The 21689-nt window shown below is 68.5% G+C and overlaps 5 protein-coding genes across 5 annotated transcripts; 3 read left to right on the top strand and 2 right to left on the bottom strand.

The window, feature by feature from the left end:
- Positions 1–879: 879 nt before the first annotated feature.
- On the bottom strand, positions 880–4645 carry CHLNCDRAFT_140033 (hypothetical protein; the record flags this gene model as incomplete). The annotated part of the gene is made up of 12 exons (XM_005843600.1): positions 880–948; positions 1102–1164; positions 1339–1440; positions 1653–1702; positions 2027–2108; positions 2431–2542; positions 2751–2871; positions 3210–3249; positions 3407–3535; positions 3813–3882; positions 4215–4314; positions 4543–4645. The coding sequence occupies 12 exons, from the start codon at positions 4643–4645 to the stop codon at positions 880–882; spliced, it is 1041 nt and encodes a 346-aa protein (XP_005843662.1).
- Positions 4646–5106: 461 nt separating this feature from the next.
- CHLNCDRAFT_9789 (hypothetical protein) lies at positions 5107–7561 on the top strand (the record flags this gene model as incomplete). The annotated part of the gene is made up of 8 exons (XM_005843660.1): positions 5107–5211; positions 5324–5380; positions 5567–5689; positions 5921–6043; positions 6277–6403; positions 6946–7010; positions 7244–7343; positions 7482–7561. Coding segments are annotated over 8 exons (780 nt in total), but the record flags the coding sequence as incomplete, so codon positions are not given.
- An 876-nt stretch (positions 7562–8437) lies between these two features.
- On the top strand, positions 8438–12856 carry CHLNCDRAFT_140031 (expressed protein; the record flags this gene model as incomplete). The annotated part of the gene is made up of 15 exons (XM_005843659.1): positions 8438–8474; positions 8676–8758; positions 8915–8997; positions 9167–9253; positions 9380–9572; positions 9735–9850; positions 10070–10181; positions 10347–10518; positions 10695–10814; positions 11004–11064; positions 11248–11340; positions 11560–11584; positions 11755–11916; positions 12133–12641; positions 12814–12856. 15 exons carry the CDS (start codon positions 8438–8440, stop codon positions 12854–12856), a joined length of 1896 nt encoding a protein of 631 aa, XP_005843721.1.
- Positions 12857–13481: 625 nt separating this feature from the next.
- CHLNCDRAFT_59183 (hypothetical protein) lies at positions 13482–17657 on the bottom strand. Its single transcript, XM_005843599.1, has 11 exons — positions 17549–17657; positions 17260–17381; positions 16975–17086; positions 16559–16684; positions 15701–16263; positions 15454–15518; positions 14980–15091; positions 14769–14822; positions 14446–14490; positions 14106–14195; positions 13482–13795 (listed from the first exon to the last, which is right to left on the bottom strand). The coding sequence occupies exons 1-11, from the start codon at positions 17646–17648 to the stop codon at positions 13679–13681; spliced, it is 1506 nt and encodes a 501-aa protein (XP_005843661.1). The 5' UTR covers positions 17649–17657; the 3' UTR covers positions 13482–13678.
- CHLNCDRAFT_55006 (hypothetical protein) lies at positions 17589–20630 on the top strand (the record flags this gene model as incomplete). The annotated part of the gene is made up of 7 exons (XM_005843658.1): positions 17589–17640; positions 17947–18108; positions 18260–18474; positions 18618–18803; positions 19060–19137; positions 19437–19709; positions 20616–20630. 7 exons carry the CDS (start codon positions 17589–17591, stop codon positions 20628–20630), a joined length of 981 nt encoding a protein of 326 aa, XP_005843720.1.
- Positions 20631–21689: the final 1059 nt, after the last annotated feature.

Here is a 21689-nt window from a genome sequence, read left to right as displayed (position 1 = left end):
CATGCGCCGCCGACGCCACATTTTCACCCCCACACACGCACCGCTCGAGGGCAGCCCCTCGCCCCTGTGGACTGACGTTTGATTCCCCCCGCCCACTGCTATTTTCCCCGGTCAGCAGATTTTTTTATGTGTAGATGCCAGAGGTCCCGCTTCGCAATACCCTTGGGATGTTTTGTACTGCAACCATGGCGGCCTCCCGCCGCCAGCCCTTTCTCGCCAACGCTTGCTGTGTTGTTTCAATGCCTGCGGCCGACTTCCCCCGAAGCGGGGCTTCGCCCCTCATTTGTGCCCCCACTCCCCTGTATCTAGCGTGTCGCCTATTCACCACAGCAGCAGCGCCGTGCTGCCGCAATAAACCCCCGCTTTTCCTCGCCACCCCCCTACATATATTCCTTGGCTTGCAGTTTCATATCAATCCTCCAGGCTATCCCCCCCAGCTACAGCGACCCCGCAGGGTCTCGGAGGCCCTACTCATTTTGGCCCAGACAGAACCCCGTTTTCCTCGTGTCGTGTGTAATTTTCCTCACGTGTAATTTTCCTCGTGCTACGTTCGCTCCAGAGGTCGCAAACACCAGGCGCAGCAGCGGGGCGGCGGCAGCGGCAGGATCGGTCGGCTGGCGGGAGGCCGCCTACTAGCCGTAGCACGGCTCTGGGCAGCACTAGAAGGTACAATAGTAACAATAGCAGGCATTGATGGCATGCGTTCAGGGGGTGGTGTGCAATACACAGCACTGCGCTCCGCGACAACGTCGCTCGTCCCATTTCCCAAACCCTTTGCGGCGGTGGGCAAGCCACCACAGCGCCCCCTGGTGCTGTAGGGCTGGCGGTGCCTGGTTCAGGGCCCCGACGGCAGCTAGCCGCCTCATCTTGCACCATGCCTCAGGGCTCAAAGTCCTGGGTGGCGGCCTCGGCAAAGACGTCGTCAAAGAGCTTGGAGGAGAGGTAGCGCTGCGGGGGGATGGGGGAAGGGGAAGAGGGTGAGAGTCAGCCATCTGGTGCACACACACACACACACACATGTATCTGTATGTGCATAGCTGGCCGGGTGGGCGGCGCGGGCGAGGGCCTGATGACCAGGCGGGCAGCGACGCCCAGCCTCACCTCCCCAAAGCTGGAGAACATGACCACGATCAGCTTGCCCTTGTTCTCCGGGCGGGCAGCGACCTGCGGGAGGCGGGCGGGCGCGGTGTGCTGAGCTGGCACCCGCCCGCGGCACCGCCACGCCGCAGCCAACCGCCGCCCCCTGCCCCACGAGCGCCACGGCCGCCTGCACCTTGCCACACAATGCACCAGCAGCTGCCTGCAGGCTGGGAAAAAGGGCAATGAGGGAGGGCTCACCCGAAGCGCAGCGGTGGCGGTGGCGCCTGACGAGATCCCCACAAACAGACCTTCCTCCTTGGCCAGCTTGCGGGCCATTTCGAGCGCCTCCTGGCTGGACACCTGCGGCAGGCGGGCGGTACAGGGCAGTACATGCGGCCAAGGTCAACGACAGCGGTACATGTGTCCAGCAGCAGCGGCAACAGTGACACCCAGGGTCGAGCAGCCTGGCTGCAGGTGCGTGGCAGCAAGGCACCCGCCGCCGCGGTGCCCCCCCCCCCAGCTGGCCGTACGCCACGGCGGTATGGGCTGCGTTACCGCCCATGCCACCTCACCATCACCACCTCATCCAGCTGGTCAACGTCCAGCACCTTTGGGATGAAGCCTGCAGGCCTCAGATTCCAGTCGGGGGTCACAGATGCGGCCAGGAACCAACGTTTACCCCGCCACGGGGCAGGCTTGCTGGCAGGGCGGGCCAGTGCACACCAGCGGCGGCACACGCCCCTCGCAGGCAGGCAAAGCAGGCAGCCCGCTGGGCCCCCAGCCCCGCCGTCCCGCTGATCAGTGGAGTGGCAGGCTGCTGCTGCTGCCGCAGCTGGCGCCGCGCCTGCCGCAGCTGCCGGCTCGCTTGGCTGGGCATGGACCACCTGGCGTTGTTGGGGGATCGGGACACCCTTGCACCCTCACATGGAGCCCAGCTTAAGCCCACCTGCGCCCATGCCTTGGATCAGGTGGTTGGTGTGCGTGCCGCCGCTGATGACCGGCGACTCTGTGGGCTCCACAGCGATGAGCTGCAAGGGAGGGGGGCAAGGCACCGACAGCGTGTGCTGGGTGTGGGTGGTGGGGTGCAAAGAAGCGGGATGCGGCAGCGAGCGCAGCCAGGGCCCTGCCCACACCTCCCCCATCCACCCACCCAACCCGGCGGCTGGCTGGCCCACACACTCTCAGAGGATACCCTCCACGTCCCCCTGGCCCAGTGCCGCTGGCCCAGCGCGCGCGCCCCCTTCCTCGGCGCCCCTCCATGCTCCGCACACTACACTACCACCCCACCCCATCACAACACGCCGCTGCCGCCGCCGCCGCCGTCGGCCTCCTTAGCAAACCCCAGCGCACCTTGATGTCTGGGTTCTGTTCCTTGAGGAACTTTCCCGCCCCCGTGATCGTGCCGCCGGTGCCCACCCCCGCAATGAAGATGTCCACCCTGCCGGCCGTGGCACGCCAGATCCTGCACGCAGGGGGGGAAGGAGGGGGAAGGGGAGGTGCGGATATTTGTGAGTGGGAAGGGAGGGAGGCGAGGGAGGCGCAGCAAGGGAAGTGCATTTGCATCTTGCGGTATTTACCGCCGGCGCCGCCAACAACACCGGCGTTGCCATCACACCACCGCCACCACCACCACAACCACCACAACAACAACAACCACTGCCGCCGCTCACTCGGGGCCCGTGGCGGCGTAGTGGACTTGCGGGTTGGCGGCGTTCTCAAACTGGTTGAGCATGTAGGCTCCCGGGGTGCGCTCCATAACTTCCAGAGACTTGGCATACGCCCCCAGGCAGCCTGCAGGGCAAGCGGGCGACAGTGGGTGGGCGGCGAAGGTCGGCACAGGCCGGGAGCAGGGGCCCAGCCGGCCTGCGCAGGGCAGCAGCGGGCAGCGGGCGCCGGGAGCGGCGCCAGCGGCGCCCGCGGCGGCGGCAGACCCCTGTTCCGCAGAGGGGAGGCAGGCTCGACAGCCAGCACGGGCGCTAGAAGCAGCCGCCGCAGTGCCGGGATGCGGCGCGGAGGAGCAGCAGGCTGCACAGGCGGCTCCAGCAGCGGCGGCGGCGGCGGCAGCAGCAGGGATGGAGGAGGAAAAGCAGGAGCAGGCTGGAACAGGCATCGGCTGCGGGGATCCCCACCTTTGGCGGGGTCTGACAGCACCACCTCCGCTCCAAACAGCTGCAGCAGGCCGGGGCGGGGCACCAGGCGGGCGGCAGAGCTGTGGCAGCGCAGGGGCGCTTCCCCCAGCACCGAGCGCTGCACACTGGGCGGCACAGCGTGCCGCAGCACTGGGCGGCCACGGCCCTGCTGGCAGCGCCACCCCCCGCACGCCGACCTTTTGCAGAGCCTTGCGTTCTGTGGAGCAGTAGTGAGGCATGCACAGGATGAGGCGATAGCCGCGGGCGGCGGCCAGGAATGCCAGGGACACGCCCGTGTTGCCGGATGTGGCCTCCACCAGCACCGTCTGCGGCACAGGAGGCGAGGCGGGAAGAGAGCGTGTGGCCAGCGGTTGGGGGTGGGTGGATGGGCCAGGGGGCGTGCCCAACTGAGCCCCTGCCGCGGTGCCCGCCGGCGGGCGCTGGGGGCGCGCCCGCGGTTGCACGGAGGCTGCACCGCAGCGGCGCAGCGGGCGCCTTGCGGGGTGGCCCCGCCTGCGCATCCCGGGGCATCCTCAGCGCCACACACACACACACACACAACACGCACGAGCGCCACCCCGCCGCTGCCGCCGCTGCCGTCACCTTGTCGGGGCTGATGAGGCCCCGCCGCTCCGCATCCTCCAGCATGGCCAGGGCGATGCGGTCCTTCACGCTGCGGGGCAGGAGGCGAGGTAGAAAGTGAATCTTCAAGCCTTTATAAGTAAGTTACGGGAAAGTGAGGCTTACTAAGTAAGGGGGGGACCCTTCTGAGGCCGCCCGGCACAGGTGGGAAGCGGCAAGGCAGCTCGCTTGCTGGTTTTGCCGTAAGGCTCTGTCCTGCCCATACCCAGGTACACACACAGGCACCTTGTTCCCCAGGGTGGGGAGGGCATGCTGGGTGCGCTGCCCAGCGGGCGCGCTGGCGGCGGCAGGGCTGTTGCAGGCGCAGTGCCAGCTGGCGGGCGCAGGCGCCGAGGGAGGTCCCGCCTGCGAGGGCGGCCCCACCTGGCCAGCGGCTGGAAGGCCTCCAGCTTCGCAGCGATGGTGGCGTGGTCCTCCTCGCCCTTGGCCTTCTTCAGATAGACGAGGGGGGTGCCGGCGCGGTCTGTGACAGCGGCGGCGACAGGTGGCGGGCGATGGCGGTGTGGGCCCCAGACACGACTCTCGAGAGCGATAAGGTGCCTCCACTGGCGCTAGGAGTGGATTCTGGTGAGGTTTCAGTGCACAGCGAAAGGCTGCGAGTGAACGTGCCATCCACTGGATGATGGGCAATTGCTGGTGCATGCCGCCGGCCGGCGAAACCCTTGGTGCGCCCGGCTGCCAGTCCACTCACTAACGAGATCGCCGGCATCCTTGGCGATGTCCAGCTCGTTCAGCGCGGCCTGCTGCTTCAGGGCCGCCGCAGGGTTCTGCACATCGACAGCCAGGTTTGGCATGGTTGTTGAAGAGCTTGCAAGCGGTCTGCAGGTGCGGGGATGGAAATGTGGGAGAATGGGGCGCGTTTCCGCAATCAATTGGCCTGTGCCGCCGAGTTGTACCAGCTGGCCCAGCAGAGCGAGACGTGGCCCCGTCCAGCAAAACTTGATGACGACGACAGCGTATTACAACATCCCCCCGAAGCCGGAGTATAGCCAAGAGCACAATGCAGGCCGCCCCCGTCCAACTGCCGCCAGCAGGATCGCATGCTTCCGGCCGTAGCTATCACGCCGCCAGGCGGGGCCCTTGCAGGCGCCCACTGCGCGTCTGCGCCTACCTGGAACCGGCCCCCGTCGCCACGGCGGGCAACAAGGCGGAAGCGCCCGTGATCGACGCTCAGGGTTTCCTGGCGCCGGAGCGCGACGGGGCTCCGCCGCCTGCTGACGTGGCCGCCGCCATCAAGGCAGCGGGCGCCGAGGCGGGCTGTTTCCAGCTGGTCAACCACGGCATCAGCCTGGGACTGATAGGCGACATGCAGCACGAGGCACGCCGCTTCTTCAAGCTGCCCCTCGAGCAGAAGCTCCAGGTGGGGTGGCCCGGCGCTGGGCGCCATTGCGTGCGCAGCGTGGCAGAGCCGGGCACCACCGCCACCCGGCCCCCGCCGCCGCCGCCAAACCTTGCTTCTGGCTTGCCTGCAGGTGAAGCGCACCACGCAGAACCCCAACGGATTTTTCAACGACGAGTTCACCAAGAGGGTGGGAAAGCAGCTGCCAGGCAGGGAGCAGGCATGCATGGTTGAGGCAGGCAGCCCACACGACAGCTGCAGGCAGCCGGCACCAGCTGCATCACGGCCACCTCATTCCATGCCCCCCCGCTGCCTCCGTGCTCCCCGCCCCCTGCCCTGCCTCCATCTCTCCTGCCACGTGGCATCTCTCCCGCAGATACTCGACATCAAGCAGGGATTTGACTTCTGCTACGAGCCTGCTACTACGTCTGCCGCCGCCTCGCTGCCACCAGCGCACGCCCCCGTGCTCTCCTCCCCCAACCAGTGGCCCGAGGGCGAGGTGCGGCGCGGCCAGCGGGCAGCATGCGGCTGCATTCGGGCGAGCCGTGCCGCCTCCTGCCGGCGGCAACCTCCCTGCCGCACGCCCTACCCTCGCGGTGGGCGCCAGCCAGCCGGCGGCGGCGGCCTCACCGTGGCCCAGCCCATCAGCTCTCTGCTGCCGGTGTCGCTCGCGGCAGGGGGGTGGCGGCCTGGTACATAGAGCTCTGCCTTGTCCTATGCGCCACTGCAGGAGGAGTTCCGGTCTGTGCTGAGCGCCTACTTTTCCGAGATGTCCCGCGTCAGCTTCAAGCTGCTGCAGGCATTCAGCCTGGGGCTGGGCCTGCCGCCAGACGCCATGCACCACCTGTTCCAGGTGGGTGGGTGCGTGGGTGGGTGGGTGGGCATGCTGGCAGAACGCGAGCGCATGCCTGTCGGCAGCACGCGAGCGCATGAGGGGCGAGGCGAGGCTGCCGCTGCCTGCCTGCCTGCCCACTCAGCTGCCCACTGGCGTGTGCTGCCCACCTGCCTGCCTGCATGCATTTGGCTACCTACCTACCTACCGACCTGCATGCCTGCCATCACCAACGGTACCGCCTGCCCCCGCAGGACGACCATTCCTCCTTCATGCGCCTCAACTGGTACCCCGCCACCCCACCCAGCCAGCAGGGCCTGGGGCTCAACCACCACACAGGCGGGCGCCCCCCTGTGCTGCGCCCGCTGCACTGCGCCCGCTGTGCTGCGCCCCGCCGCCCCCCTCTCTGCCTGCAAGCGGGTCGACAGCGCCTAGGGCCGCCCCGCATGTCCAGCCGATGGTTTGAGCAGGGAGCGGCTTGGTCCCTGGTCACACCGGCGGCTTCTTCTTGACAGTGCCTGGTGGCGTAGCCCCTCTCCTTTCTTTTTTCTTTCCTACACATCTTTTCTCCCCCTGCAGATGCCGGCTTCCTCACCATCCTCGTCCAGGACCCAGAGGTGCACGGCCTGCAGTTCCACAAGCACGGTGAGGGGCTGGCGGGGTGCTGTGCAAGGCGCCGACAGCAGCTGCAGGCTGCGTCGCGCCCGCTGCACAGCACGCGCCGCCGCCACATCAGCAAGCGGCCGGCATTGGGGACGGCAACGCTGTGCTGTGCATGCTGCGCGTGCTGCAGTCGTGCTGTGTGCGCCACCCTTGCCGGTGTGTGCACGAGGTGCTGCACCCGCCACATAGCCCGCCCGCCTGCCCCACCAGTCCTACCAACCCCACACTGCCCGGGTCCCGGCTGCCCGGCTGCCATGCAGGCCAGTGGAATAGCGTCACTCCCGCGCCCGACGCACTCACCATCAACGTGGGTGATCAGTGCCAGGTGTGCTGGTTGAGGTCTGCGCGCGTGGGCATGTTCTTGTGTTGTTGGTGGTGGGGAGACAGGCAACACCCATTGCGTTCGGCAGCAACTGCCTGGGGAGTGGCGGCAGCACTGGGCACTGGCACCGGCAGCGGCGCCCATCTTCACCTCACCGCCCTGCTGGCCGCATCCGCCCCACCCAGCCACCACCACTGGTACCCCTGGCCCAGCCCCCATGCATGCGCCGCCTGCAGGTGCTGACAAACGACCTGCTGAAGGCCCCCGTGCACCGCGTGCTGTCTCCTCACAGCCAGGCCCGCCTGTCGGCTCCCTTCTTCTTCAACCCACGCCTGGGTGCGCACCCGACATGCACGCTCACCCCAAAACCGCTTGCCACTGCTTGGTCTGCTGGGAGCCGACCGCCACGCCGGCGGACAAGATCTCCTGCCTGGTTTTGAGGCGCTGGCCTGCAATTGGCTGGCTGGGGTGCAGAGGCGATCATCGAGCCGCTGGCGCCCTTTGTGACCCCCGACACGCCCGCCGTGTACAAGCCCATCCCCTGGAGCCACTTCCGCAACCTGCGATATGCGGGTGGGTGGGGTGGGGAGGCCGCCTGGTGGGGAGGCGGCGGTGGCGGCAGCCGGCAGGAACGGCGCGGCGGGCATCCGGTGAGCAGCGGGGCCATTGCCGCCGGGAATTCCGGGAGGTCGAAGCGGCGGCCACCCGGTGCTGCCAGCGCTGATTCCGGCAGGCTGGGCTGTCTCCTGCTGCTGCTGCTGCAGGCGACTACCAAGATCAGGGGGTGGAGGTTCAGGTGCGTTTTGCAGTACGTGCGGTTGCCAGGCAGCTTCCTGAGTACTGCACGCAGCAGCTGCCCGCCGAGCGCCGCCTCCCCCTCCTGCAGCATATAGCCGCCGCCGCTGCTACGGGGCTGCCAACACCTGCTGCACTGCTTTGCCAGCGGGTGCTGCTAGCATCTCACCTGTGTGCCCGCTGCTGGCCCCGAGCAGATCTACCATTTCAAGCGGTGACGCCACGGCCCAGGATCAACCAGCTCTTCAGATGTGATGGCCCACATGTGTTTGACCCGCACATGGCGGAAACTTCTGTAAGGACGTGTCGCCAGCGCGTGCCCTTGCAACCGCCACCCCCGGCGCAGCTTGAGTTGCCGGCTCCGGTGCTGTGGCTTCATGTGGCTCCATGAGACCGATCTAACCTGATTAGCATGCCTCCAGCAGCCTCTGCTGCTAGCAGAGTACCGGTGTGCAATTGTGTGGCTGGCAGCTGAGCGCCGCTGGAGGCACGCTGCCACTGGTCCCTCTCAGGGGAAAGTTTCAACACACTCGCCCTCCAACACACTCGCTCTGCTACAGCTGGCCACCATCATTGCAATCCAGCTATCGAGTGTTGCTCAGCCTGACATGGCGAGTCGGCAAGCCCGCGCCCCGATGGCGGCCCTCACGCTGGCTCTCCTGATGATTGTCGGTGATTGAATGCCACCTATCAGCTCCTGCCTGCTGCGTGGGACCGCCAGCGGTGCTCTTTAGCCGGCGACAGGTCATCTTGTAGCCTCTGCAGCGCTCCTCCGTGAAGTTCCTGCTGTTTTCTGGCAGCATTGCGAAAGGTGGGATCCGCCGCGAAGTCGCTGGGGCCACCGGCCTCCCTTCCCGGCCCGTTGATGTGCAGGCGGCACCGCCTCCGAGGCCGCCGCCACCTGCCCAGCTTACTGCTGGTGCGGCGTGAAGGGGCCAGATGGCAAGCTCTCCACCGTGTGCTTCGGTGGCCTGGCTTCAAAGCTCCCCAAAGGCGTGAGTGCAGGCGGTCGCATGCAGCAGGCTCTTGACCCGTGTGCACGCCACGGTGCCTCGTGCCCGCTGTACTTGTGTCCAGGCCGTTGCCTCCTCTGCGCGGTGCCTCCCATGCAGGCCGTGATGGTGAGCCCCTTCCTCCTGTTCGGCCCCGCTCTGGAGCTGGAACTGCTGGCACTGAAGGGCCGGCGCTGCTCCAGGTGCTGACAGGCCTCCCTACCTGAACCGGCCCGCCGCCGCCGCCCCCCGCCTCTCTCCAGCCCTGCCGCTGGGCAGCCCACCCAGCAGCTGGGCCCAGGGCCGGCGCTGCGGCTGTCACGCCTGTACGACGATTGAACCCCGTTCCTTTTGATCTGGCCCGGCGTGCAGCGCCGCGGGCGTGGCAGCCGACTGCCTGCGCCAAAGGATCGCCGCCGCGCGCCTCTACTCCTTTTCTCCCAAGCTGCGAGCTGGCAGGTGGGCGGCAGGCACGCGGGCAGGGCGTGCCGCCCGCTTCCTGTGCTCATGGTTTGCGTGCTCCTTCAGCCTGCGCCGTGCAGCGCAGCTGACTGCCTCTACGTCTCCCTCATCCCCTGCCTCCAGGTGCAACTGCCCCTCCAACGCCCAGCTGTGCAAGCGGCTGCCGCAGCTGGCCACCACGCCCTACGGCAAGTGGGTGCCCGCTCGAGTGTACAACCTGCTCAAGTGCGCCAACAAGCCCCCCACCACCAGCCGCCCGCGCCTGGCCGCTTTCCTCAGCAACAACCAAACCTTCTGCGATGGGTATGCCGGAGCGGTAAGGCCTTTGCCCGCGCCGCGACGCCGCTGCTGGCACTGGTGCTGCTGGCGGTGCCGCCCCTCGCAGCGCCCGCTGCGCGCCAACCGGCCGGCTCGCACCGCCTCGGACAGATTGGTTTCATGTTCATTTGCCCCTGCCACCTTTCCTCTCCTGCCGCAGATCAACACCATAATTTCCGACGTCATCACCGGCGTCTGGCCGGGCGTCCAGAAGCAGCTGCCCGCCAGTATCGACCCGGGCGACGCGCTCAAGAAGGAGTTTGTGAAGGGCTTGCTGTTCAGGCACGCGCGGGAGCGCGGTTCAGCCGGCCCTACTCTCCTGTGGCGTCAGCTGCCTGTGGTCCGTTTGCAGATCCAGGGTTCTTGGGGTTGGGGTTGGATTCACCCTATCGCCTACGCCCCCACAGCCCGCCCAGCGGCGCCTGCTCACTGCCTCGTGCCGCGGGGTGCAGCGCTGATGCCACTGAGAGCCGGGGGCGTGCCACCTGCTTGCAGCGAGGCGATTGTGGACGTCGAGCTGGACCGCATCTCTGGGCTCAACACCATGCCCAAGCCCACGCTGGAAATCCTGAATGTGCCTGCCTGCTCCAACCTGTCCCTGGTGGTGGTGAGCTGCCTGCCCCGCCTGCCCCACCTGCCTGCGCACCCGAGGCCCGGGCAGTGTGTGCTACACCGTGTAGCATGCACCAGGTGGTGCCGCTGCGTCAAGAGGGAGGCAGGCCATGCCATGCCGTGCCTCACCAAACCATGTATGCTGCCACCGTTGCCGCAGGCCAACCTCAAGGCGACCAGCGGGCTGGCCAAGCTGACTGTGACGGGCTCTGCCGGGGCGACGTACCGACCAATCTTTTTCATACCAAGCCCACTCACTGGCACCGCCTACATCACCATCACCCTCACAGACGTGACCCTGGAACTATCAGCACCGGCCACCGCGGGGCTGAGTGAGCCGCGCTGCCTCCCGTGCCGTGTCCCTGTGCCCTACCGCGCCACGCCAGGCGTGCCAAGCTCTGCCGCTGCCCGGTTGCGTGCGATCCTTTGCCACCTTGCAAGCGACCCCCGCAAGCCAGCCCCACCACGCCCCATGCTGGTGGCTGCCTGCATCTTGCCTTCCCTGCAGCTGTGGGTTTTACTGGCTACGAGGCCTGCGCCTCCATCCCAAAGTTTGATACCGTCAAACTCACCGCAAAAAACACCCGGGTGGCCATATCAAGCTGGGCGGCTGGCATCATCCCGATAGGTTCGCCAAGCCGGCCGACCTCGTGCTGTGCATGCTGCGTGCCCGGGTGCTGGCGCCAGCTGCCGCCAAGGCGACGGGCTGCCACCGGCTCGATGCAGCGGGTGCCAAGCGGGATGCTCTGCTGAACGAGCGGCCACACGTGCAGCGCCGCCACCGTTTGACCGACTGTGGGGTGTGGGGTGGGCGCAGGCTGGCTGACGGACTTCATCATCAGCTCGGTTGCCACGAGCCTGATTCAACCGGTGATCAAGTGAGCGGTGGTGCAGATCAGCGCCAGTGCAGTACAGCTTCCAGTGGGGATGCAGTACAGCTCGGGAGCTGTTCTGGGCAGTCTCCACGCGGCATGACTCCAGGCACCGTTGTGGCCGCTGCCGGGCAGGCACTCACCACCTGCTCCTGCTGCCCCTCCCCTGCTGTGCGTGGCGGGGTGCAGCGAGTGGGCCCCCGCAGCCATCAAGGACATCCTGAACAGCCAGGCAGTCACCTCCCAGCTGGCGGGCTGCCAAAAGAGGAACCCGCTAAACATGTGTGTGTGTGTGTGTGTGTGTGTGTGTGTGTAGCCTCCCGCATTGCGTGTGCTGTGCCTGTGGGCCCAGGGCTGCTTGAGGAGTTAGCCGCGCCAGCTGCAGTGCACTGCCTCGTGCGCCCGCCTTGTGCGCTTCCACCGGGCCACCTCTGCTTGTGTGTGTGGGGGTGATGGGACTGCTGCTGAGCGGGCCGCCGCTGCCACGCCTGCTCCCTGCAGCTGCACCGATTGGATCAACTGCAAGGTGGGTCGGCGGCGCATGCGGTAGCAGCTGCTGGCCTGGCCTGGAGGCTGTGGGAGGCTTTGCCTGCACCATGCGCCTGCCCTAGCGCCTGTGCTCATGTGCCGGGACTGACTGACTGGCTGACCAACCCTCCCTGCCCCCCGCCTGCCCTCCTGGCATGCTTTGTGGAGCCAGACCGGTGTGAGGACTGTGTGGTGGGGACGGCGCTGGTGGAGGGCAAGTGCATCCCTTGCGGCGACGGCTGCAGCGCCTGCACGGCCGGCCCGGACAACAAGCCGGTCTGCACGGCGTGCCGCAAGGGATGGTATGCCGCTGGCACCGCCTGCACCAAGGTAGGCACCGGCCGTAGGGGGCCACCTGCAGCTTTGCTTGCGCAGGCCGTCTGCCCGCATCAAAGCAAGCAGGGAGGCGGCGACGCTCGCATGCTCGCTTGTATGGGCTTACAGTCCGACGCCGTACTGCAGGCGGCGACGCCGTACTGCATTCTCATCTCCCTCTTTCTGCCGCGCCTGCCCTACCTGCTGGGCGCCGCCGCTGCCTCCCTGCAGTGCCCTGCCGCCTGCAACTCGTGCGCGGCCGTCGGCTCTGCGGTATATTGCGACGCGTGCGCGGATGGGTACAAGGATGCGTGCGGCGCGACGTACAAGGAGGCATGCGCGGCGGGGTACAAGGACTGCATCTCCTGCCCCGACCCGCACTGCAACCGCTGCGCCACGCCGGGCAAGTGCGATGTCTGTGCGCCGCCCTACGCGGCCAACGCCACCGGAGGCTGCACCACCATTTGCCTCGTGGGCAACTGCACCGCGTGCGTGGACGGCCAGAGCGGCGCCTGCGCCGCTTGCGCCGACGGCTACCGGCTGGCCACCCCCTCGCGCTGCGTCTCCTGCGACTTCCCGGCCTGCTCCACCTGCCCCCAGGGCCCCTGCACCACCTGCAAGGTGGGCTATGGCTTCAATGCTGCCGTCGGGGCCACCGCCTGCATCAAGTGCGCGGAGTGGGCCCGCTGCGCCACCTGCCAGTCGGGAAACCCGAACAAGTGCACCAAGTGCCTCAACCCGTGAGTGGCCGCACCTGCGCCTGGCGGGCCAGCGGGCCGGATGCGTGCCGGCAGCCCGGGCCGCCCCTGCCACGCCGGCCTGCGCCGCTGAACCCCCATGCGTTGTGGCGACCCGCACGCTGGTGTGGCCGCAAGAGCCCTGCACACGACTACCTACCTGCCTGCATTGCAGGAGGCACATCATCCTCAACGGCAATTGCCGCATCCCATTTTGAGCCGCCAAGCGCCCGCGCCCTTGGTCCTGCCGCTGCGCCATCCGGGGAACCAGCTGGGGAGCCATCCCCTTGGCTGGCTGGCACCTTCTGCCAGGCTTCCCACACTTCTTCCACTGCCCAATCCACCAACAACCCGGGGGCCCCAGCCTAACCCTGCCCTCTGCATACATACACTTCCTCAACCCACATCCGCCCCAGTTCCAAACCGAGCCTAAGCAAAGTGTGTATTGGGAGAGCCTGTTGAGAAGCTCCCCCATCCACTCAATTCTGGTATTGCAGTACCACGTAAGTACCGCTTCGCAACTGTTTTTCCACTCCCACTGGGCACACACGTGCCCCTGTCTTTAGCGCAACCCCGGCCGCTTTCCCGGTACGCTGCTGCACTGCCAGCCTGCCGGCCTGGCGACCGCCATGGCGCATTTACACGTGCGCCCCGAAAGAGGGCGGGCGGGGCGGTTTCAAGCATGTAATGGTCCCCTGCTGACCGTTGACTGCACACGAGGGTCGTGAGTGTGGGCGGCAGGATCAAGTGGCTGGCTCAACCGGGGCGCCGCGGCGACAGAAGAAGGCGCAGCAGCATCCCCAAGCTGTGCATGCTGCGGCTTTGCACAGCAAGGCCGCAGCGGCGGTGGTTGGGTGGCCGCACGTGCGCCCGCGGGCGCGAGACGAGAAGGGCTGGGGCTGGGATGGGGGGACAGACTCAGGAGGAGGGAGGGAGGACCGCTGCTGCCTGCCCGTGTGTGGCTGGCAGCCAGTGCTGCTGATGCTGATGCAGCTGCTGACGCTGCGGGACGGCTGTCCGGCAGAAGGGCAGCCGTGCTCCTACTGCGTCGGCGGCGTTGGCGGTGGGGCAAAGCCCTGCGGCGGTGCGCCAAAGCCGGGCGGCATGGCAGGCATGCCGGGCACGCCGCCAGCGGCCTGCGGGAAGAGCTGGCTCATCTGCAGGCAGGGGGCGGCAGGCAGGCAGGAGGGGTCTGCAGATGGGAAGCACGGGGCCGCAGAACAGCAACAGGCATCGCAAGGGCTGCTGGCTCAGCGGGTGGCGTGGGGCACAGAGGGAGGAGGCCGCCTGCTCAAGGTAAGCTTCCAGCCGCCTGCTGAACACTCGCCCAGCACCCCACCAGAGCCCGCCCCCACCTCTTTCAACACGCTTTCCAAACACCCACATGGCCCGCCGACCAGCCACCAGCGCCCGCCCCCGGGCCACTGCTACACACACCTACACACCCGCGCGCCAGCCCGTGCCCACCTTTTCGAACACGCGCATGACCTGCTCGTCGTTTTGGTACTGGAAGATTGCCATGGGGTTCTTGGTGCACTCTGCAATGGCAGCCATCACCTGCAATGGGGTGTGGGGTGTGGGGTGGGGGGTGGGGTGGAAGTGTGGACACGCGTTGTCGTTGTGAGGCAGGAGGGTGGCGGGTGGGTGATGAGTAGGGCAGGGAGTGGCATTGGGGGCCAGAGAGGGGCCACTTCTGGCATGAGGTTGGTTGGCGCGCAATTGGTCGACTGGCACACTGAAATCGGTACCAGCAGGGAGCCTCCCCCAACCTCTCCCAACCTCTCCCAGCCGCCGCCCTGGGCCCCACCTTGGGGTTGGTCATCATGCCAGCCAGGTCCGGGTCTCCCATCACCTGCAGGCGGCAGGGGCGGTTGCGGCAGCGAGGAGGGGGTCAGACACGAGTCGGCAGGTGGGAGGGGAGGAGGGCAGGTGGGGGGGAGGAGGGAGGGCGGAGAGAGGGCGGGGAGGGAGGAGGCGGGCTGGTGGGGGAGGCGGGGTGGAAGGAGGGCAGCCATGAGGTGATTGCCGGGGGCAGCAAGCGCATCGGGGCAGAGCCAGGCTCTGAAGGGAAACCCCCAACCCTCCTGCCATGCCCGCGCCTGCCGGCAGCAGCCCCCTGTGCAGCCCAACCTTTTGCAGGAACTGGTCGGGAGTGATACCCAGCTGATCAAACTGGGCATTCATCTGCGGGCAGCGGGGCGGCAGCGGGCGCGGGGCGGGGCAAGGGTCAGCCCGGGGAGGGCCAGGGAGCGGCCCGCGGCGCTGCAGGAACTGTACTGCCAGCAGCGTACCGCAAACTCGCACTGCAATGTGAGCGACGTAGTACAGTACCGCCCCGTACCTTCTCCGGGCTCATATCCATGCCCTGCATCATCTCCTGTACCGCAGGGCTGCCCGAGGCGGCGGCCTGCTGCTGCAGCATGCCCTCCAGCTGAGAGCGGTACTCAGGGTTGCTGCAGGGGTGGGGTGTGCGTGGTGTGCGTGTGCGTGTGCGTGTGCGTGCGCGTGCGCGTGCGCGTGCGCGTGCGCGTGCGTGTGTGTGTGTGTGTGTGTGTGTGGTGGGGTGTGGGGTGTGGGGTGTGAGATGCAGAGGGAGAGTGTGTAGGAGCAGCTTGTGGAGCGGACGGCGCCGCAGGCAATCAGAGGCGGGGACGGGGAGGAGATGGCAACTGCTCTCACCCATTCCCAGACGCCACAGGAAATACGCCCGACAACCACGGCACACACACATACACCAACACACACACATGCACCACCACACACACACACACACACACACACACACACACACACACACACACACACACACACACACCTCAGCATCCACTCAAAGGTGTCGGGGTTGCGCATCGGCTCGGGCAGGTAAGGGTACAGCATTTTCTGCGGTACGGGAGGGAAGGCCGCGGCGCGCCTCAGCATCGCAGTGGCATCAAGCGGGACAGGCTGCGCACTGCAGCCAAGACCCCGCACACAGCCTGCCAACAGAGCAGCTGACTGCAGGGGCAGCAGAACAGCGAGGGCGGACCCAGCAGTGCCAGCAGTACCACCGGCGCTGCCAGTACCTGCATCTCCGGGTTCTTCAGCATGTCCAGCATGGTACCGGCCACGGCGCCAGCTCCCTGGGAGCTCCCCGCGGCCGCCCCCGCCTCGGCGCCCGGCGGCGGAGGCATGCTGAAGCCCGGCGGCGGCACGCCAAAGCCCGGCGGGGGCATGCCGCCAAACGGCGGCGGCGGCGCCGCGCCGGCCGCGGCGCCTGCCTCGGCGCCGCTGCTGCCGGGGGGGGCGTCCGCCTTGCTGCTGCTGGCGGCATTCACGTCCACAAACGCGCTGCGCTTCTTGGGCTTGCTGTCGCCGCTGCCGGTGCTGCTGCTGGCCGCGGCCTCACCAGCCTTCTCCTCTGTGCTGCTGCTGGCGGCGGCGGGGGCCGAGGCGGCGGCGGCGGCGGGGGCGGCGGGCGCCGGGGTGGCGGTCGTGTCAAAGGCGGGAGACATGCTAGGGAAGCCGCTGCCGGCAGCGCCAAAGGGGCTGGCGCCGGGGGCGCCAAAGGGGCTGCCCGCACCAAACGGATTGGCGCCTGGGGCCCCAAAGGGGTTGGCACCGGGGGCACCAAAGGGGTTGGCGCCACCTGAAGAGCAAGGGCATGGGCAGGCAAGGCACGTCAGTATGGCTTCCGCCCTGGCGCCGCAACCCGGCTTCCCTCCCCGCCTGTGTTTCAGCAGCCTCTGGGAAACCCCAACGGTAAGTTGCACCCAACAAGCACGCACCCTGCCGATCAGCAAGCCCCGCACCGCTGTGTTCGGCAAGCCCGAGGCACCCGCCCCCCGCCCCTACACGACAACGCAGGCATCAGGCTGCCGAGCGGCGAGGCACGCCCCTACACAACAACACAGGCAGCAGGCTGCCGACAAGTGAGCACCCACCGGGCGCGCCCCCCATCTGCTTCATCATCTGCTTCATCATCTGCTCCATAGCCATCTCCTGCATCTTCTGGGGCCCCCCCTTCACCACAGCCATCACCTTGCCCAGCACGGTGGCCAGCACCACGCCTGCAACGCAACGAAAAATGCAACAACGGGGGGGGGTGCCATGTGCAATCACGGGACGGCGCCACGGAGCGCAGGCAGGCCAGGGAGGCAAGGCCGAGGGAGGTAAGGCCGAGGCGCGGCGGCGGGGAGTGGCAGCACACGCGCGGCTGGCCTTGATGCGAGCACCCACATCTGCGGCTGCGTGGCGCTCCCCGCGAGGCTCCACACACACACATAGGCACAGGCTAGCACACGCTGCAGGAGGTCCCCACCACACGCTCCCATCCTGCGGCTGCAGGCTGTCCTCTCACCGATGCCGACGTAGACGAGCGGCGGGATGCCGCCCCAGAAGGACGCCTGCGGCGGCGCAACCGCCGGCGGGCCGTACTGTGGCACAGCCTGGTACACCTGCCCCTGCTGCAGCTGTTGTGGGGAGGGGCAGGGGAGAGGAGCAGGCCGGGGGGTGAGCTGGCGCGGGGTGGTGTACCTAGCTGGCGAGCGCAACCGGCGTCCCGGCAGCCACCCGCAGCTCAAGGCGCCCCAAGCAGTCCTGCAGCTGGCCCCTCCCGCCGCAAAGCTGCTGCGTCTCGGCCCACCTGGGGTGGGGGTGCGGGCTGGAAGTAGGATGGGATGTCCTGGGGCGCCGCGTCGAGCGGCGGCGGCACCGCCTCGGGCGGCGGCGGCGGCGGCGCTGCCTTGCCCTTGCCGCTGGCGGCCACTGCAAAGGGCGGCCATGCACTCCAAGCATCGTCACGGCCGCCAGGGAGCGGGCGCGTGGCAAAACCTTGCCCCCCAGGCGACCAGCAGCGTGGGAGCAACTCGTATGTGCACCCTCCAGCGCCCAGCGATGCGCCAATTGGACAATGCACACACCCTGTCGCGCACCTAGGAGCAGCCTCGGGCGGCGCACGCCGGCGGTGCAACCATGGCGCTGCACGGGGCGTGGGAGGCCAATCAGGCCGCAGCCTGCTGCCAGAGTCTGCATGATTGAGCAATGCACCGGGCAGAATGGCACGATGGCGCGCCCCTTGACTTTGCATTCGCCTGGGTCGCCGAAGGACGCCGAGAAAGCCGAGTGTCTGGCGCCTGTCCCTCACTGTCGTCGTTGCAGCCTGCAATCCAGTGCACTGCCCACAGTGCCACGCCCAGCAAACAAGGCTGGGCCTGCCGATCGCTGCGATCGGTTTCGAGAGGCTCTTCCCAGCCTTGGAGCGGGACCCTGCCGCCCGCCGGCCCCGCCTCGCCCCCGCAGCCCTCCCCCTGAATGCCTCCCCGCCACCCAGCCTGGGGCGGCGCCTACGGCAGCGCCGGTTACCCGCCTGGCGGCGGCGGCGGCCGCCGCCGCGGCCGCGACCAGCAGCTGCTGCTCTACCTGCTGGCCCTGCTGGGGCAGCAGGTGGCGAGGCTGGAGCGCAAGCCACCCATCACCATTCTGCTCGTCGTCGGTGAGAGTCTTCGGCTGCCCTTTCCAGCATGTTTGCTGAACGCCGCCTCGCTCGCAACCCCTCCCGAGGCCTTGCACACTGCTCCCTGCTCCATTCCCCTGCCGCCTACTCACCCCCTGGGGGCCCCCCACGCCCCCACCCCGTCTGGCAGCCCAAGTGTTTTTCTTCTTGCAGCCCGAGGGGTTTGAGTGGGTGCCTTCCATCCGCCAGGGCTGCCTGCTGCCGCGCAGCATCCTGTCTGGCCAGTGGGGCCGCTTGCTGTGGAGCCCCTTCCTGCACGCGGACAACCTCCACCTCTACTACAACATGACCTCGCTGCTGTGGAAGGCAAGCCAGCAGCTGGGTGCCGGGCGCTGCTGTTTCTGGGTGCTGCGCGTTGCGGGTGCTGGGCGCCCAGCCCGCGGCGCAGCGTTGCAGGCAGCAGCAGCAGCGGCCCCGGCGGCTCTCGCACAACCCCTCGCTGCGCCTGCGCTCCCACGCCTGCCGCCCTCCTGCTCCCGGCCCTTCAGGGCAGCCAGCTGGAGCCGCGGCTGGGCAGCGCCGCGTACGGCGCGCTGGTTGCTGAGCTGGCGCTGGTCAGCAACGCGCTCTACATGGGTCTGGCAGCCCTGCTGGCCCGCCATGCCCCCGCCCTGGGCTGGTCCCTCATGCACGCCTGCGCCGTGGGTTTCTCTGGGGTGCTCTTCGGCATGAAGGTGGGCACTCGCGGCGGCGGCGGCGGCAGTTCCGGCAGCCTCTGCGGCCTGGCTCTGCGGGCTGGCTGCGCTCGGGCTGCACCCGAAGCTGCCTCCCTGGCGGCGCCCGGAGCTGCCGGGCTGCCTGCTGCGGCAGCCTGCAGCGCCATCAGGCCTGGCGGAGCCAGCTGCTGCCGCACCCACCCTGTGCACATGCACAAACACTCGTCGGCCACACACATGCACACAAACACACCCGCACCTTTCTGTTCCTCAGGTGGTGCTCAACCACAACTCGCCCGGCTGGTCAGAGATCTATGGGATCGCACTGCCCACCAAGGCAAGTGCAAGCATGGTTGCGTGGGGTTGGTGGGTTGGTCGAGTGTTTGTGTGGGGTTGGTTCGGCAAAAGGAGGTCGTGCGTGGTTTGGAGGCAAGAAAACAAGGGAGGCCCCTGCCTTGCCCGTGGCAAGCCTTGCCTGCCCTGCCTTGCACCGCTGCCCCCCTGCCCCTCCTCCGCTCCTCCACCTGGCCCGTGGGGCCCCTCAGAACCTCCCCCGGTCCTCCCTTCTGACTGCCCTCCCTCGTCCCTCTGCCTGACTCCCCCTCCCCTCCTCCCCTCCCTCCCATGCCGCCTTGCGTTGCCCGCCTGCAGTACGCCTGCTGGGCGGAGCTGCTGGTGATGCAGCTGCTGGTACCGGAGGCCTCCTTCTGGGGCCACCTGTGCGGTATCCTAGCCGGCCTCCTGCATGTGCTGCTCACCAGCCGCCTGCCGCTGCCGCGCGGCGGCCGCGGCGGCGGCGGCGGCGGCGCTCTGGGGTGCTTCTTCGCGTCGCTGTTTGGCGGCGGCGGCGGCGGCCGCCGCGCGCGCACGTACGGGCACGGCACGTGGGGCGGCGGCGCCAGCGGCAGCGGCAGCAGGCCGCAGGTGGGCGCCAGGCATTGAACCATGCTGCGCCTACCCGGCCTGCCTGCCTGCCTGTGCAGTGCTTGCCCTGCTTGCAAATTGCTCCTTTCCTCATTGGCGTGATCGCTAGCCGTCACGCTGCTGCCTGCTCAGCATGAGCGCAGCAGGCAGCGAATGCTGTGCTCATGAGCGAATGCAAGTGCTTCTTGCCAGCAACCCAACGTGCGGCCGGCTGCGTCCTGCTGGCTTGCAGCGCAGGTAGCGCCTGGCGCCGCCGGGCCCGGCGGGGCCGCTGGCGGCGGCAGCAGCAGTGGAGGGAGGGGCAGGCGAAGCTTGGCAGATGCGGGGGCGCGGGCTTGCGCGGTCCTGCTCTGTGCAGCACTGGCGGCAGCCTGGCTGGGCAACCCAGGCAGGGACAGCTTCGAACGGTACCTCTTGCAGCAGGAGGATCAGCGTGAGGGGATGGGGTGGTGGCAGCAGCAGCACGGCGCAGGCCAGCCCTTTGCCTGGCTCCTCGCCTCCAAGCTGGCGCCCGCCAGCTGGCAGCTCCCACATGTGCGGTACCATAGCCTGCTGCTGCTGAGCCTGGGCCAGGCGCAGGGCGCTGGTTCTGGGGCAGCGCAGCCGCGGGCTGGCAGCCGGTGCCTGCGGCACTGCAGCCGGCAGCAGAGGCGGCGGCGGCCGTGGCGCAGTCGTCGTCGGCGGGCGCCTGGGCAGCCGACCGCGCGGGCTGGCTGTACTGGGTGCTGGGACGGCAGTACGGCCTGCAGTACGGCATGGCAGCTGCCATCCAGCTGCTGGTCGATGCCGTCCTGAGCATGCCGCCAGGTAGCAGCTGCTCTCGCCTCGCCTCTTTCGCACCTGACGACAACCGTCGTGCAGCGCTCCCAGCCCTGCTGGCCTGCCTACCTGCCTCCCTCCCTGCAGGCACACTCGTGCTGAGCGCCGCCATGTGGTGCGTGTGGCTGCTGTGGCGCCTGCTGCCGCCGGCCGCCGCGCTGCGCTGGCTGGAAGTGCGGCCGCCGCCCGGCGGGCCCAGCCTCTGGTCCGGCGGCGGCACCAGCAGCAGCGGTGGCGCAACGGGCAGGAGGCAGCGGCTGCGGCGTGCCGACCTGCTGCTGGTAGCGGGGCTGTCGCATGAGCGCCTGGCGCACCTGCTGCTCAACTTGACCTTCCTGGCTCTGGCAGGCGGCGCGGTGGAGCGCCAGCTCAACGCCAGCATGGCGGCGGCCGCCGCCTCCCTGCCACCGACTATCCCAGCAACAGCACCGGCAGCAGCAGCACTGGCAGCAATCTTCCTGGCGGCCTGTGCGGCCAGCTATGGGGCAGCAGCCCTGCTGGTGCCGCGCGCCGGCTGGCTGCGCCGCCGCTGCCCGCCGCTGCTGGGCTGGAAAGGAGCTGACCCCGGCATCTACGCCCTCCTGCTCCTCATGCTGCTGGCAGAGGCACGGCAGCAGCTGGCGGCAGCGGCCGTGGCAGCAGGCGCCAGCAGCGCAGCCTCGGCCAGCGTCGCGGCGGCGCTGGCCGCCGCGGCGCTGCGCGTGGTGCCCCGCCCGCTGCTGCTGCGTGCCGCCGGCCTGACGGCCCGCGCTGCGCAGCTGCTGTCGCCTGGCAGCTGGCTGCTGCGGCGGCGTGGGGCGGCGCCCTCGGCGGTCCTGCTGGTCGCTGCTCGGGTGGCCGCGGAGCAGCTGCTGCTCGCCCCTGGCCGGTGGCGCAGCCAGGATGCGTGGGCCGCGCTGCGGGGCCTCCCCGCAGCGAGCGGCAGGCGGCAGCGCCGCTCGTTCCCTGCCGCCGTCCTGGTGGCCACCCTCTCCCTGCCTCTGGACCTACTGCGGGCTGCCGTGGCGCTGGTGGCGCCCGGGGCACGCGACCTGGCGCCCCGCTGCCTGCCCTCGCAGCGCCTCGCCGCCTGCGCGGCGGCAGCCTGCATCGCCGCCTGCCAGGCGCTGCTGCTGGTGGCTTCCCATGCCACCCTCGGCGCCCTGGATTCCTCCTTTCTTC

Source organism: Chlorella variabilis, assembly GCF_000147415.1.
Source record: "Chlorella variabilis unplaced genomic scaffold CHLNCscaffold_28, whole genome shotgun sequence".
In the NCBI taxonomy this organism is placed as follows: Eukaryota; Viridiplantae; Chlorophyta; class Trebouxiophyceae; order Chlorellales; family Chlorellaceae; genus Chlorella; species Chlorella variabilis.
This window is presented reverse-complemented; position numbering and strand designations above follow the sequence as displayed.